The sequence below is a fragment of the Nerophis lumbriciformis genome, linkage group LG32 (assembly GCF_033978685.3).
Source record: "Nerophis lumbriciformis linkage group LG32, RoL_Nlum_v2.1, whole genome shotgun sequence".
Lineage (NCBI taxonomy): Eukaryota > Metazoa > Chordata > Actinopteri > Syngnathiformes > Syngnathidae > Nerophis > Nerophis lumbriciformis.
The window spans coordinates 7849101-7866412 of record NC_084579.2 but is presented as its reverse complement, the minus strand read 5'-3'; the positions used below and the strand labels follow the sequence as shown (position 1 = coordinate 7866412).

Sequence of the window (17312 nt, the reverse complement as noted above, 5' to 3'; positions counted from 1 at the left end):
TACCGCTTATTCCCTTTGGGGTCGCGGGGGGCGCTGGAGCCTATCTCAGCTACCAACCATTGTGTATTATTCAAACTCCCCTAATTCAGCTGGCGAGTTGTTATCAAGAGTACTAAAACCCTTTTCAACATGATTCTGACAACTAAGTAGGCTAAATAACTTTAAACTTTAATACATGCTCGGATAGGCCAGTATCGGTATCGGTCAGTATCGGTATCGGATCGGAAGTGCAAAAACAATATCGGTATCGGATCGGAAGTGCAAAAACCTGGATCGGGACATCCCTAATCATGACTAATAAAAATGTTCTAATAGCCTGACTTTTATGTGGAAGCAGGCAATGATCGTACACTGTCTGCACGGCCAAATCTTTTAGTCGTGTTTGTTGCACTATTGACACGCTGCAGGACCGCTTGTATCGGAACTTATATCTGCGATTTGACATCATCAAATACTTCTGTTTTCTAATATCGGACTGACATTTTGCATTGTTTTCTGCATGTAAAAACTGTGAAGTGAATTATATTTATATAGCGCTTTTCTCTAGTGACTCAAAGCGCTGTACATAGTGAAACCCAATATCTAAACTATAAATATTCCCTATAAAATGTGTTGTGTTAAAATGTTGCCGTGTATGGAATAGATCAGTGGTTCTCAAATGGGGGTACACGTACCCCTGGGGGTACTTGAAGGTATGCCAAGGGGTACGTGAGATTTTTTTTAAATATTCTAAAAATAGCAACAATTCAAAAATCCTTTATAAATATAAATAAAAAAACTATCTTTTTCTTCCAAATAGTTCAAGAAAGACCACTACAAATGAGCAATGTCACGACTTGATCTTGGGAGTTTGCTTTTCCAGGATGCAACGGAAAGTTGGCACGGGCGAGACGGGAATTAAGGTACATGATTTATTATTATCAAAAAAAAAGGAATAAATGAAAGCGCGCACAGTGGCGGAGAACAAACTATGAAAAACAAAAAGACTATAAACATGGAACCAAAACTTACTTTGACAAGGGACATGAAGCAGGATCTTAGAGGAATGGACAGAGCATAAATGTGGTGTGATCGTCAGGACGAACAACAGAAAATGAATGAACTTAAATACTATGGACATGATTAGTGAAAGCAGGTGCGTGACTCAAAACGTGAAACAGGTGCGTGACGTGACAGGTGAAAACTAATGGTTGCTATGGTGACCAGACAAGGGAGTGAAAAGACAGAAACTAAACAAAACATGACTTAAAACAAAACATGATAATACAGACATGACAAGCAATATTTTGCACTGTTATTCAATTTAATAAATCAGAAACTGATAACAGTGCTGTATTTTACTTCTTTATCTCTTTCTTTCAACCAAAAATGCTTTGCTCTGATTAGGGGGTACTTGAATTAAAAAAAATTTCACAGGGTGTACATCACTGAAAAAAGGTTGAGAACCACTGGAATAGATCAATTGGATTTCCTTTATTATGGGAACAATTGCTTCGTTTTTTCCATACGATTCAGCTTTTTTTTTAGCCGAGGTAGTGCTGTATTTACACGCACTTACAGTAAGTAGTGTCAGGTCCCGCTCTAACTCACATACTGTACATCTTGGTAACAACTTGCTTTTACGACACACTCTCACACAGCTGCGTAAAACGTATTGCTTTTTCCCAGCAGTAAATTTTGCATGCTGTTCCTTAAAATACAGTATAGGATGTCCACAGAGAATGATCTGGACACGATCAAACCCTCCCAGAGCAAAAATAGGGACTGCAAAGGTAGTGTTTTCACAAAGTCCTGAGTATAATTGATAGCAGACTTGGATGTCTGCAATTGATGACTAAAATATGTCTCTGTTCCATTTGGCAGTCAAGGTGACAGCCGACCTGGCCTGGCCTGAGCAAAGAATGTCTGCTCAGAGTAAACATTTTCTTTTTTTTATGTGGGGGCGGGGGCTTTTATGCCTGCTAATATTATTTAATTATGCATATTTTGGGGCGTGTGCTTTGAAACAAGGTTTTAAAATAACACTTTCCATCATGTTTCCAAGTCCAGGTAACACAAAGCAGAAGGTGTATGTGTGGCAGATGTTTTTCAAATCTTCCAAGATTTTAGGATCAGTGGGAGCTAAGGAGAACTTAAGAGTCATTAGGAGATATGACGTAGCATAGTGATGTCAGGGTAGTGTTGGAAAACAAAGATGGTGGGTTTAGTTTGGCTTTCTCCTCGCCCTCGGCGTCATACTCACACAAGTGACAGCGGTGATGGTGACGGAGCTGGATATGAAACTCAGGCCGTTGTTCATGCTGACGTGGAGCGTGGCGGCCCTGCAGAGAAAAGCAAGCGCGGTGTCAATGAGAGGAATGAGATTTCTCGACAATTTGCCGGGAATAAAAGAGTACACGCTCATTAGAATAGTACTTACATTCCCTCCTTTTCCAAAACGGGAGCCGGGCACAGAAGGTAGGTGTCTCTCACCACCAAAGGCCTTTTCACTGTGCAAAGATGATTAAAAGCTCAACATGTTAGTTTATGGTTCATTCATTTCAAACATGCTCAACAAAGTTACAAAAGAAATGAACAGGACATGTTTGCATGCAATAATATGTTTGAAAGAGACATGTCCATGTCTCGGTAATTACTGATAGTTTGTTCACTTCCTGTGGTTTAATCATACTTGCCAACCTTGAGACCTCCGATTTCGGGAGGTGGGGGGCGTGGTCGGGGGTGGGGCGGGGGCGTGGTTAAGATATATATATATAAGAAATACTTGACTTTCAGTGAATTCTAGCAATATATATATTTTATTACACATATATATATATATATATATATATATATATATATATAAATAAAATAAATACTTGAATTTCAGTGTTCATTTATTTACACATATACACACATATAACACTCATCTACTCATTGTTGAGTTAAGGGTTGAATTGTCCATTGTTCTATTCTCTGTCACTATTTCAGAACACACTAGAGATGCGCGGATAGGCAATTATTTCATCCGCAACCGCATCAGAAAGTCGTCAACCATCCGCCATCCACCCGTTTTAACATTTGATCAGAACCGCACCCACCCGCACCCGCCCGTTGTTATGTATCTAATATAGACGATGCAAGGCATTAGTGAGGTTATAAAGCTTTTGCCTGTTAAAGAAAGGAGACTGATCCAATGCAGCACAGACATTCGCGTGCCACGCTGTCACGACCCAGACGCACACCAGTGCGCAATCATATGGGAGCCGCGCTGAGCGCACCTCCAAGCGCGTCTCGCTGCCGGCGATGGCCGGGTATGGGCCCGACGCTCCAGCGCCATCCATTTTCAGGGCTAGTTGATTCGGCAGGTGGGTTGTTACACACTCCTTAGCGGGTTCCAACTTCCATGGCCACCGTCCTGCTGTCTATATCAACCAGGGTGAGCCCCACCCCTTTCGTGAGCGCACTGCGCGCGGAGTGACCCCTGTTACGCGCCCCCGGCAACAGGGGTGGCGGGCAGGTAAGCTGCGCGGGCGGAGCGCGCGGAGTGACCCCTGTTACCAGACCCCGGCCACGGGGGTGGCGGGCAGGTAAGCTGCTTACCTGCTGCGCGTGACGCCGGCCGCGGCGAAGGCGGACGAGGCGGGGTGTCGGTGCGGTGGGCGCGGTGGTGACCCTGGACGTGCGTCGGGCCCTTCTCGCGGATCGCCTCAGCTACGGCTCCCGGTGGGGCCCTCTCGGGGGAAGGGGCCTCGGTCCCGGACCCCGGCGAGGCGTCCCTTCTCCGCTCCGTAAAAGTGTCCATCTCTTTTTTTTTCTTCTTCTGTTGTGGCATATGCAGCAGGTGCCTGCTCGTTTTTCGTATGTGGGTAACAACATTTAACTATGTATATATATTTCCGAATTGGTTTAACTGCCACCCGCCTGAATCTATTTAAAATCTAATTTTTTTTTATTTCAACCGCCCGACCCGACCCGACCCGCGGATAAAATCTAATTTTTTTTAATTTCATCCGCCCGATCCGCGGATAATCCGCGGACTCCGCGGTTGTGCCCGCAAACCGCGCATCTCTAGAACACACACATTATACAAATATACATTATAAAATCAATAAGAAAACGGGAGCTCTAATTTGGGAGTCTGAATTAGGATCAGAAGTTCCTATATAAACATTGCGCACTCACGTCGCCTTTTTGTATTGATTACTGCAGCTGTGCACTGGATTCATTCACAAATACAAACTACAACTCACAAACACTTTAGAGTTAGGCTCCACCATCAGAATGTGTACTTAAACTTATAAAGATCACATGGATATTATTCAGTAAGTTGATTCACCAAAACTAACCTGTTATACAGGAGGAAAAAAGCACACAGGACGTTTCAATTGTTCACAGACTGGTCGCGCTCATCAGAATGACAAGACACTTCCGGTCTGCAGGTGATAGCATTCAATTGGGAAGAAACGCCCTACTGCCCCCTACTGACCAATGTCAATACTGATAAATGTGTAATGACAGCTCCAAAAACTAATTCAAACCACAAAATAAAATAAATAAATCAACACAAAAATGTGACACTTTATGGGTGGGTCACATATGCATGTACAGTAGATGGCAGTATTGTCCTGTTTAAAAGTGTCACAACATTGCTGTTTACGGCACACCAACTGCTTTACGGTAGGTAGACGAAAACTTGACTGCTGTTTTGTGTGTTGTTACCGCGCTGGGAGGACGTTAATGAAACTGCCTAACAATAAACCCACATAAGAAACCAAGAACTCGCCCTCGATCATTAGCTGTTTATATGGTGGGAAAGCAAACGTGAGAACAGGCTGTCAACACGTCACTCAGGTCCGCATGGAGCTGGAGGGGGCGTGGCCTCCAGCTCCGCCTGAATTTCGGGAGATTTTCGGGAGAAAATTTGTCCCGGGAGGTTTTCGGGAGAGGCGCTGAATTTCGGGAGTCTCCCGGAAAATCCGGGAGGGTTGGCAAGTATGGTTTTAATGCGGCCATTAGGAAATTGAAAAAAAATGGTCATATGTGACAATTGACAGATGGCTTTTAAAAACCAAAATATATGAACATAATTATATATATATAATTATATTATGGTAATAATAATCCCTGACTAAATACAATGTATCAAATGGTACAAGATAATAAAGTAAATATACTGCAAAAACTGAAATCTAAGTAAGATTAAATATCTCAAATAAGGGTGATATTTGCTTATTTTCTGTCTGATAAGATAATTCTTCTCACTAAGCAGATTTTATGTTAGAGTGTTTTACTTGTTTTTATTGTTTTGGTCCTAAATGATCTCAGTAAGATATTACAGCTTGTTGCTGAGATTTGATGACCTATATTGAGTAAAACATGCTTGAAACTAGAATATCAACTGTTGTAAAGCTGTGTCATTAACACTCACAAGTATAAAACTACTTTTTTAAAGTAATAATTTCAATCATGATGCCGAGCGCATATCATTATGTCAAGATAATGGCACTAGCATTTACTTAATTTAAGAATATTTTTCAACATATTGAGCAAAAAGGTTTCTTTTTTTTCTACCAAGAAAAGTGCACTTGTTATTAGTGAGAATATACTTATTTTAAGGTATGTTTGGGTTCATTGAGGTTAGCTAATTTTACTTGTTTTGGAAAGTCTTGACAAGCCGAATTTTCTTGTTCTATTGGCAGATAATTTTGCTTAGTTCAAGTAAAATACCCCTCATTTTTTAAATTTTTTGTCTTGTTTTTGAACAGTGACTTTTTGCAGTGTACTAAGATAATTAGGGTATGAATGAATATAAAAAAATAATAATAATAAATAAAGATTATAGATCACAGGTGTCAAACTCAACTCTGGCCCGCCACGTTATTTTATGTGGCCCGCGAAAGCCTGGAAATAATGTGCGTTATTAAAATGCTTAATCTTTTCTTACTAAATATATTTGTTCTTTCCTTTTTGACACTAAAAATCATGTGCCGCATGCAATTGCATATCTCTTAAAATTCAATATTATCAAAATCAAAATGTTATGTTATCATGTATTCCAAAAGTATTTTTTGTTAAAATAAAGATAAATATTGTACTTAAATATCTGCCTGACTTATGATTTCAAAACAAGTTATCAATCAACTTGTAGAATGTAAAATTGACAATAGATACATTCCATATTTCCATGTACAGTAAGACACTAAAACATTAAAAAACAAACAAAAAAAACATTAAAACAACAAGATTTTATGGTTAAAAAAAAAAAAAGCAGCTTTGTTGCATGAATTTTACTGCTAAGAACAGTGGTATGGTTTTTCCATTTATTCCATTTTTTATATGCTGTAAAAACACTGTTTTTTACTGTAAAACTCTGGTAACTGAGCTGCCAGTTTTTAAGCTTATGTCAAAAAATATATTATTATATATATATATACATCATGTATTACTCATTGTTAAAAGTGGCCCTCTGAGGGCCACCGTAATTGCGAAGTGGTCATCAATGAAAACGAGTTTGACACCCCTGTTATAGATGGATGCATGCATGTGAGATTCTGTATCTACAAAGCAAAAGCAAAACAAGTTTTTAACCTATTTTAAACTACTTAAGTAAAGCATTTCCGTTAAAATTGGTAGGTTGTGAGATTCCCGGGCGCGGCACCGCTGCTGCCCAATGCTCCCCTCACCTCCCCGGGGGTGAACAAGGGGATGGGTCAAATGCAGAGGACAAATTTCACCACACCTAGTGTGTGTGTGAGACAATCATTGGAACTTTAACTTTAACTTTAAAATTGTGCTCCCCAACTGCAGAGAGTACCAGGCACATATTAGGGAAAGAGGCCTTTATCTGTGCAAGTGCATTTTAATAAAAATGCTTGAAAATGAATACTATGTAATGACAAATATTGCATAAATACATACAATTTATATTTTTATTTCTATACAATAACATTTCCTTGATTGATGAACTGGGAAAATTAATGATCATATAATTGTTTTGAGGCCAATATAGGGCAGACTAAACCAACAGCGCCTCACTGGTTGTAGCTAAGTAGTGCAATGACCATTAAGCCTTTATTGTTTATTGATGTGCTAATCCAACTACTTCATTAAATAACCTACAATAAAATTCACACAATCATTATAAAAAAAACAATGTTTTTCAACATTTTAAGTGACTTTGGTTTAAATGACATTAATTTCTTTCAACTAATTAGCTTATAGAGAGATAAAGTAACACAAGCGGCAATTAAACCTGTGTATTAAACAGGTCATTACATTTTTTTTCCATCACCAAATGCCATTTTTTTCACTTTGAAAGAACTACCTTCAGTATTTCTATATTTGTTAATTGACCACAGCTGTAGTGTGTTGTTTATAAGCTTGAAGTTGATTTTGAAGCTTTCTGCATGCAAAACAAAAACTTTTACAAAGTGATAGTTATACAGCAACGAGACCAATCGCAAATTAATTATTTTTTTTCCCCTTTGTAACTAAATTCCTGCACTTCCCCTCTTGCAAGTGAGAAAGAAGGCCAACGAGCAGGGCTGTGGTTTGTTTACACTTGGCCGAGGAGCCTGGTGTCAAATGTGTGCAAAGACGCGGCTCCTTTTCGATGGGATCCACATTCCCCCCAACTTCAGACATCTGAGAAGGCCTGAGTGTTATACCAGCTGATCCTAAGCAGACTGGGGGCGGGGGGCAAGAGACCACTTTCCCTTCACCCATCACCCAACAGATTGGGCTAAATCTAAACAATGTGTTTGTGTTTTTGGATAGGAAATATCAATGTCATTATATTCAATTGTCAATCAATCAAAGTTCAGCCCTTAATCGAAGACCACAATGACATTATTCATGATAATGAGAGTCTTCTACAACACAAGTGTTGTCTGTGCGGGACAAAACAGTTTTTAAAAACTTGGGTGTGCACTTTGGTGGGGTCCGCTTAGCAATCACACTGGTATTTTTTTCTTTTGGAATAACTTTGGTAACATATTACATGACGTAACTCAAATATTCCAAGTCTGCTGGGTTGAATACGTATGTTATTTTTCTATTCTGCTTTTTTTTGGATGGATTTCACCATTAGCAAGGGCAGGTTTTGTGGTATATTATGTGACATAACTCAACTATTGCAAACCAAAATACTGCTAGGTTTTTTTTTCACATTTTGCTATATTTACCTGTTTTGACCTCACCAAAACATCCAAAATAAACATGTAAAGGGCAGTTTTTGTGATATATATTATGCGATGCAACCCAATATTCTAAGTCTGTTGGGCAGTGACGTGAAGTTACTAGAGGCCTCAATCATGGAAAGAAAAAAAAATGTAAAAAAAAAAAAAAATTATTAAATTGTTAAATGTATCCAGTGATTATACTATAAAGTTATTTTCCATTTAACTTCACCAGTTTTAGATTATTTTTATTTATAAAATCGCTGAATTTTCACATTTGCCGTTCAAATACTGAGAAGAGGCACGTCACTCATTTGTGCCTCACCATGGATTGCGCAATGACTCGGCTAACTGCTGGCCTGCTGTGCAGTGAGACCGTATTACTATATGAACTATATTATACATTTCCATAGTTTAGTTAGCTGAGGTATATAATGTACAGTGTATTTTGTCAACAACTGTATGTGTGTAGCGTATTTCTTGTGCTGAGCGATCATAAAACGGCTGCAAAAGACGCACTGGCTGAGGCTCGCCTCCTGCACCCCCGCTGTAGATTGCGAGCCCTGACGGGAGTGTTATATCAACTAAAGCCCACACTTAAACTTTCCACATGCAAGATTGAATCTATTTAAAAAAGTTATTTCATAAGAAGCCAAAAAGTGCAAAAACAATACTGTTCGTGTTGGAGGAGTTGTGAATGACTGCAGGGCCACAACATTAGGTACACCTGCAGACTGCAGGTGTACCTAATTCAAAACTCCTCCAACACGAACATTATTGTTTTTGCATTTTTTGGCTTCTTATTAAATAACTTTTGTAACCTATTTTTATGGGCTTTCCTCTTTGTGATGTTAAGTTCCTGTTATGCGCTGTTATACAGTATATGCCTTGAGCTCTTATTTTGAAGTGATGACATGTTGTAGTGGAGCGGAGGTTTTTGAAAGAAGGTAAATAAAGTGGTCCTCGTGTAAACTGGAGCCTCCGTGTTTGTTATTTTGTAGTTTCTTACAGTATAGGCGACATTTATAAACCCTCGGTTACACTTTTTTAAATAGATTCAATCTTGCACGTAGAAAGTTTAAGTGAGGGCTTTAGTTGATATAACACTCCTGTCAGGAGGTGCATTAATCCAGCACTACAGCGGCGCATGGACTTCATTTATAACTTAGTAAAGGTAAGACCATAATAACGTTTTTTTTATTAAATGTGCTTTTTTGTGTCCCTTATAACTTATAAGGGACTGGCGAAAAATCTCCCCAAAAAATGCGACTTATACTCTAGTGCGACTTATAAATGTTCTTTTCCTTCTTTATTATGCATTTTCGGCCGGTGCGACTTATACTACGGAGTGACTTATAATCCGAAAAATATTGCGGTACTTAGATTTGACCAAAAGCTTCTAAATATACTTCTGAAGACCAACATTGTCACACACACAGAGGGAGAGAGCATTTTCTTTTTCATAATTGTCATTTCTGCATGCTCATCACTTGTACGTGTCAATGGTCTGTGTGGCGTTCACATCAAGCCGGCCAGGACCCAGCCCTCAGGCGCTTCTGGTCCACTTAAGTGGTGCACACCAGAGTTAGAATGATGGCGTTCACTACAGACCCAAGGAACAGTACTATGAGACTAAACACACCAGCGTTCTTTTTCACCAACCATGACAATCGTTGCTTCCTCCGAGTGTCCTTGTTGACCGTCGCAGCCACAAACCGCTAACTCAGCTATTTTATTTGCTCTGTGAAGCTGTGTTTCAAAAACAAATCATGTGTCTGTGTAATAAATACCGCCGGCAGCCAGCGCACAGACTTGACAAAGGTCTTGCCAAACTCCTGGGGAATTAATCTGGCTCTTGGGCTACTTAATTCCGTCTAACCGACCACTTTGACCGCCAAATATGCTGCTTTGACTTGCTTCTGGCTCGGCACGGCACAAAGTGGAGGGCTTTGCGTTTATATACGACCCACTTAAAGGCGCCTTAATTGTCAGGGTTTTCCCCCCACACCCTCAGGAACTGTTGGCAGCTCTGAGACGAATCGTTTTTGTGTTTTTATGTACGAAGACGGTGCACTGGGCCTCATAAAAAAAACAATTGGATTTATTAGAGCGGGTACTTACTAAAAGTCACTGTGTCGTTGATGCGGAAGCTGCAGAGGACTTTCTGCACATCGCCAGCGTGCAAGAAACCATTTCCTCTGATTACCACCTGGAATGATTCTGAGGGAGCATTGGAGTTATTAAAATAATCAATCATTCTGTAGGTTATTTGGCAGAATTGCACAAAAAAAACAAGAACTCACGCCATGCAACCTCATTTAAAGAGGGGAGATTTATAATTAAAACAGATTTTGACACTAGCCAGATGACGGGAACAATATTATTAGTGAGTCAGTCATTACATTGATGCAGGCTAACAATGGCTAGAAAATATTTCCCTTACCTCCTGCACAGATGCTAGACGGCTCGACGGCCAGAATCTCAATGCATGACCTCTTCAGAATCTGGAACATGGAAATAAGAAATTTAAATGCATACAGTATATTTTTGCATGCACAGCATCTCCCAAATATGAATACACTCCTCACATTTCAGAAAGCATTTTGTTCTATCTTTCAAAAGACAAAACTATAGAAGTTAAACTTGGATATGCTTTTGAGTAGTCAGTGTACAGCAGGCCTGGGCAATTATTTTGACTCGGGGGGGCCAAATTTAGAGAAAAAAATGGGTATGGGGGCCGGTATATCTATGTATATATATATATTTATATATACATATGTGTATATATATATTTTTATACATATATATTTTTATATATATATATATATATATATATATATATATATATATATATATATATATATATATATATATATATATATATATATATATATATATATATATATATACACACACACACACATATACATATATATATATATATATATATATATATATATATATATATATATATATATATATATACACACTATATTGCCAAAAGTATTTGGCCACCGTATATACATATACAGACATATACATATAAATACATACACATATACATATAACTACATATATATACATACAAAAAAAAAAAATATATATATATATATATATATATATATATATATATATATATATATATATATATACTATATTGCCAAAAGTATTTGGCCACCATATATACAAACCCCGTTTCCATATGAGTTGGGAAATTGTGTTAGATGTAAATATAAACGGAATACAATGATTTGCAAATCCTTTTCAACCCATATTCAGTTGAATGCACTACAAAGACAAGATATTTGATGTTCAAACTCATAAACGTCATTTTTTTTTGCAAATAATAATTAACTTAGAATTTCATGGCTGCAACACGTGCCAAAGTCGTTGGGAAAGGGCATGTTCACCACTGTGTTACATGGCCTTTCCTTTTAACAACACTCAGTAAACGTTTGGGAACTGAGGAGACACATTTTTGAAGCTTCTCAGGTGGAATTCTTTCCCATTCTTGCTTGATGTACAGCTTAAGTTGTTCAACAGTCCGGGGGTCTCCGTTGTGGTATTTTAGGCTTCATAATGCGCCACACATTTTCAATGGGAGACAGGTCTGGACTACAGGCAGGCCAGTCTAGTACCCGCACTCTTTTACTATGAAGCCACGTTGATATAACATGTGGCTTGGCATTGTCTTGCTGAAATAAGCAGGGGCGTCCATGGTAACGTTGCTTGGATGGCAATATATGTTGCTCCAAAACCTGTATGTACCTTTCAGCATTAATGGTGCCTTCACAGATGTGTAAGTTACCCATGTCTTGGGCACTAATACACCCCCATACCATCACACATGCTGCCTTTTCATCTTTGCGCCTATAACAATCCGGATGGTTCTTTTCCTCTTTGGTCCAGAGGACACTATGTCCACAGTTTCCAAAAACAATTTGAAATGTGGACTCGTCAGACCACAGAACCCGTTTCCACTTTGTATCAGTCCATCTTAGATGAGCTCAGGCCCAGCGAAGCCGACGGCGTTTTTGGGTGTTGTTGATAACCGGTTTTCGCCTTGCATAGGAGAGTTTTAACTTGCACTTACAGATGTAGCGACCAACTGTAGTTACTGACAGTGGGTTTCTGAAGTGTTCCTGAGCCCATGTGGTGATATCCTTTACACACTGATATCGCTTGTTGATGCAGTACCGCCTGAGGGATCGAAGGTCACGGGCTTAACTGCTTACGTGCAGTGATTTCTCCAGATTCTCTGAACCCTTTGATGATATTACAGACCGTAGATGGTGAAATCCCTAAATTCCTTGCAATAGCTGGTTGAGAAAGGTTTTTCTTAAACTGTTCAACAATTTGCTCACACATTTGTTGACAAAGTGGTGACCCTCGCCCCATCCTTGTTTGTGAATGACTGAGCATTTCACGGAATCTACTTTTATACCCAATCATGGCACCCACCTGTTCCCAATTTGCCTGTTCACCTGTGGGATGTTCCAAATAAGTGTTTGATGAGCATTCCTCAACTTTATCAGTATTTATTGCCACCTTTCCCAACTTCTTTGTCACGTGTTGCTGGCATCAAATTCTAAAGTTAATGATTATTTGCAAAAAAAAAAAATGTTTATCAGTTTGAACATCAAATATGTTGTCTTTGTAGCATATTCAACTGAATATGGGTTGAAAATGATTTGCAAATCATTGTATTCCGTTTATATTTACATCTAACACAATTTCCCAACTCATATGGAAACCGGGTTTGTACATATACACATAAATACATATATATATATATATATATATATATAAAAACACATATACATATAAATATATATATATATATATATATATATATATATATATATATATATATATATATATATATATATATATATATATATATATATATATGTATATATACACACATATACATATAAATACATATATACATACAAATATATATATATATATTTATAAATATATACATATATATATATATATATATATATATATATATATATATATACATACACATATATATATATATATGTAAGCTGTGAAGATCTGCTGTACAGTATGTGTGTTTGGGGCCTATTTTTAGGAACACTAATACAAAACCTCACAATAATGTCTGATTGAATGCTAAAAACGTTATGACAGACCGCCTTAAAAAATGGACTGGAATTTTTTCTTTTTTTTCCTAAATGAGACACCCAGAATGTACATGAAAATAAAGAATGTGGGATTTACAATATCAAGTATGAAGGATTACAATATTCACTATGAAGGATAAAACACTGAATATTGACAACATATGAAGGTCACACCCCCGCTCTATTTTACAATCAAGTGAAACGCAACACAAATGCAACAAACACAGCAAAATATGAACGTGAAGTGTAAAAAAAAACCCACCTACAATCTGATACATCTGATATATCACTAAGCTTTAGAACTTTGTTATAAAAATCTCCTACTCTGACACCCGCATTCCAGGCTGATACTCTGTGGAAACACTCCCCACCCACACTGCTTGGTGCCTCGTCTGAGCTGCTGTGACTTAGGTTACCATAATAACTAATTAGATAGATAGATAGATAGATAGATAGATAGATAGATAGATAGATAGATAGATAGATAGATAGATAGATATATAGATAGATAGATAGATAGTGTCGGAGGCAGATATTTACATATATCCGAATTTAAGTTGTACTTCTTTCATTTATTAGTCATATTTGAAAACAGCTCGTCTTTTCCATTTATTCTCTTGATGCTCTGTCAGCAAGCATACTATGTGTGATAACCTTGAGTTCTTTGGAATGTATTATGGCTAGGGAGACGTTGTGCTTTTGTTATGGCTAGTGAGGGGGAAGGAGAGAGAGGGTGATGGGATCGAGAAGACAGACCATTTTGGGGTGTGCGCAATAGAAGGTTCTAGGGTTAGACTGGTCTCAATCTAAAATGTATGTTGTCAAAGCTTTGAGAATATACAAGAAAATACCTATTCTGTCTCTGGTGGTTTTTCAACTCAGCTTTAAGTGTCGGAAAGAACTTGGGAGCGAATTGAGACTTGAATTCCCTGGGAGGAACAACTGGTCCAAAACGCAACAATAGATAGATAGATAGATAGATAGATAGTACTTTAATGATTCCTTCAGGAGAGTTCCCTCAGGAAAATTAAAAAATTAGATTACCATAGTACCTAATTAGATTACCATAGTAACTAGTATATCATGCAAAAGTGCAGATTCCAACCATTCAAATACAAATACTTTGTATAGTTCAAGACTTACGGTCATTTGAAAACAGGCAGCTACAGTTTCCATCTTAAAGATCTAAAAATATGATTTGGGAATGTCCGGCGGGCCAGATTGAAAAGCTCATCGGGTCACATGTGGCCCCCGGGCCTCAATTTGTCCAGGTCTGTTGTGCAGCTTGTATAGATAAGACAGTACAAATCAAGCTTCACGCTTATACCGAGTCAATGACCCCTTGCAGGGTGTGAAATCCCTCCGTCACGGGGAAGACGTGGTCCTGGCTGTCTGCGATGGTTGACAGCTGCAGAGACATGCGGCATTTGGATTATCTGTGGAACGCAACGTTGATTGGTGCGCCATTATGAGGTTTACTCACCTGGGTTTCATTGAAGTCTTTCACTCCCACACAGTAGACGGTGGCCCCCAACTGTCGCGCTCGGCCGGCCTGGTTCGTTTAAACACACACACACACAAAAACATCAAACAGTTGATGTCAAAGGTCACACCACTAAAAGTGCAGCTGTAAGAGCTCGGTGTGGGAGGATGACACTCATGTAGTGACGTAACACGCGCAGACGACCAAGTTTAAGGGTGCGGTCACACTTGTCAAGTTGGGTGCGGTTAATAAGGAACTTGTGTGGGTTTGGTCTGCTGGTTTGGTCACAATCATCGCTGCCCTGGTGTGCACCAAACAAGCGGACCGAGACCCTTTGAGAAATGGGTCCAAGTCCGCTTGCAAGTCAACTCTGAACATGGACTAATGTGAAAATGACAGCAAAACGCATGAGGTAATGACAACTATACAGGAGAATAAGTGTAGCTCTTTAAGAGTATGTTTTAGAAGCTTTTGGAAAACCGTAAACCGATAAAAACAGCAGAATATAAATTTAAACAACGCATTAGATGGCGTAGTTGGAACACTTGAGTTTCGTGTCGTAGTATGCCACAAAACCGGCCTTTAAAAGTATATTTTAGAAGTTTTTTTAGAAGATACTAATAATCAGTGGCCTAGTGGTTAGAGCAGGGGTGCTCATTACGTCGATCGCGAGCTACTGGTCGATCTCGGAGGGTGTGTCAGTCGATCACCAGCCAGGCATTAAAAAAAATAGTCCTAAAAATGAGCGATCATAAATCTTCACTATGACGTCACTTTCGTCACTTGATTGACATTCACGGCACCCGAGGGTCTTCTGAGATGACGCTGGCTGCTGCCAGCTCATTAAAATTACCGACTGGAAGGCGAGAAACACTTTATTTCAACAGACTCTGGCGCCGTACCTGTCGTCAAAACTCCAAAGAACGACTGCACAGTTGCACAGTTGTGCTAACAAAATAAGAGTCTCAGAAAGCTGGAGTGCACAAGCTAGCAAGCTACGGAGTTTGCCGACAATGTATTTCTTGTAAAGTGTATACAAAGGAGTACGGAAGCTGGACAAATAAGATGCCAAAAACCAACCACTTTCATGTGGTATTGGACAGAAAGGAGGACTTTTTTTGTCCTCCATTCGAAAATGCGGACATTATCATCACCACTGTCTGATTCCAATCAATGCAAGTCATCAGAATCAGGTCATACACCAACTTATATTCTTGTCTTCATGAAAGAAAGGAATCTATATGTGTTAAACATGCTTGTATTATCTTTAAACACCTTTAACTTGTTAACAATATTAACTATATATGTTAAACATGCTTGTATTATCTTTAAACACCTTTAAGTTGTTAACAATATTAACTATATGTATTAAACATTCTTGTATTATCATTAAACACCTTTAATTTTTTAACAATATTAACTATGTGTTAAACATGCTTGTATTATCATTAAACACCTTTAACTTGTTAACAATATTAACTATGTTTATTAAACATACTTGTATTATCATTAAACACCTTTAATTTTTTAACAATATTAATTATATGTGTTAAACATGCTTGCATTATCATTAAACACCTTTAACTTGTTAACAAAAACATATGTTTCATAAATAAGTAAATATAAATTATATATATGAATGAGGTAGATCCCCACAACTTGATCAATTGAAAAGTAGCTCGCCTGCAGAAAAAGTGTGAGCACCCCTGGGTTAGAGTGTCCGCCCTGAGATCGGTAGGTTGTGAGTTCAAACCCCGGCCGAGTCATACCTAAGACTATAAAAATGGGACCCATTACCTCCCTGCTTGACACTCTGCATCAAGGGTTGGAATTGGGGGTTAAATCACCAAAATGATTCCCGGGCGCGGCCCTGCTGCTGCCCACTGCTCCCCTCACCTCCCAGGGGGTGAACAAGGGGATGGGTCAAATGCAGAGGACAAATTTCACCACATCTAGTGTGTGTGTGACAATCATTGGTACTTTAACTTTAACTTAACTTAACAGAATATTTAAAAAAAACCCTGAATAATTAAGTAATTATTAATTAATTAAGTAAACCCAACAGATGGCATTTTAATTTGGAATATTTGCGTTACGTCCCATAATATGTTAAGAAAGGAGCCCTTTAAAAGTATTTATAAAAGCTTTTGTTGAAATCTAAGATAGTAAAAACAACAGAATATTAAAAAAAACAGAATAATTACAGTAAACCCAGCAGATGGCATTATAATTTGGAATATTTAAGTTACATCACGTAATATGCTACAAAACCAGCCTTTAACTATATATTTTAGAAGATTTTGGTGAAACCTAAGATGTTAAAATAACAATATATAAAAATAGCCTACGAATTAAACCCAGCAGACGGCATTTTGCTTTAGAACATTTGCTACAAAACCAGCCTTTTAAAGTATTTTTAGAAGCTTTTGGTGGAATGTAAGCTGGTAAAAATACCGTGTAAATTGTACCTACGCACGATAAACACAGTAGACAGCGTTTCGGTTTGGAATATTTGGG

The 17312-nt window shown here is 38.3% G+C and overlaps 1 protein-coding gene across 1 annotated transcript in view; it reads right to left on the bottom strand.

The window, feature by feature from the left end:
- Nucleotides 1-17312, bottom strand: part of antxr1b (ANTXR cell adhesion molecule 1b) — a 74397-nt gene that overhangs the window by 37993 nt on the left and 19092 nt on the right. Inside the window, exons 7-12 of the mRNA XM_061926774.2 lie at nucleotides 14796-14864; nucleotides 14640-14720; nucleotides 10603-10663; nucleotides 10281-10379; nucleotides 2420-2489; nucleotides 2243-2321 (exon numbers count right to left, since the gene is read on the bottom strand). Coding sequence (XP_061782758.1) covers nucleotides 2243-2321; nucleotides 2420-2489; nucleotides 10281-10379; nucleotides 10603-10663; nucleotides 14640-14720; nucleotides 14796-14864 — 459 coding nt within the window. The remainder of the gene's footprint in view (nucleotides 1-2242; nucleotides 2322-2419; nucleotides 2490-10280; nucleotides 10380-10602; nucleotides 10664-14639; nucleotides 14721-14795; nucleotides 14865-17312) is intronic.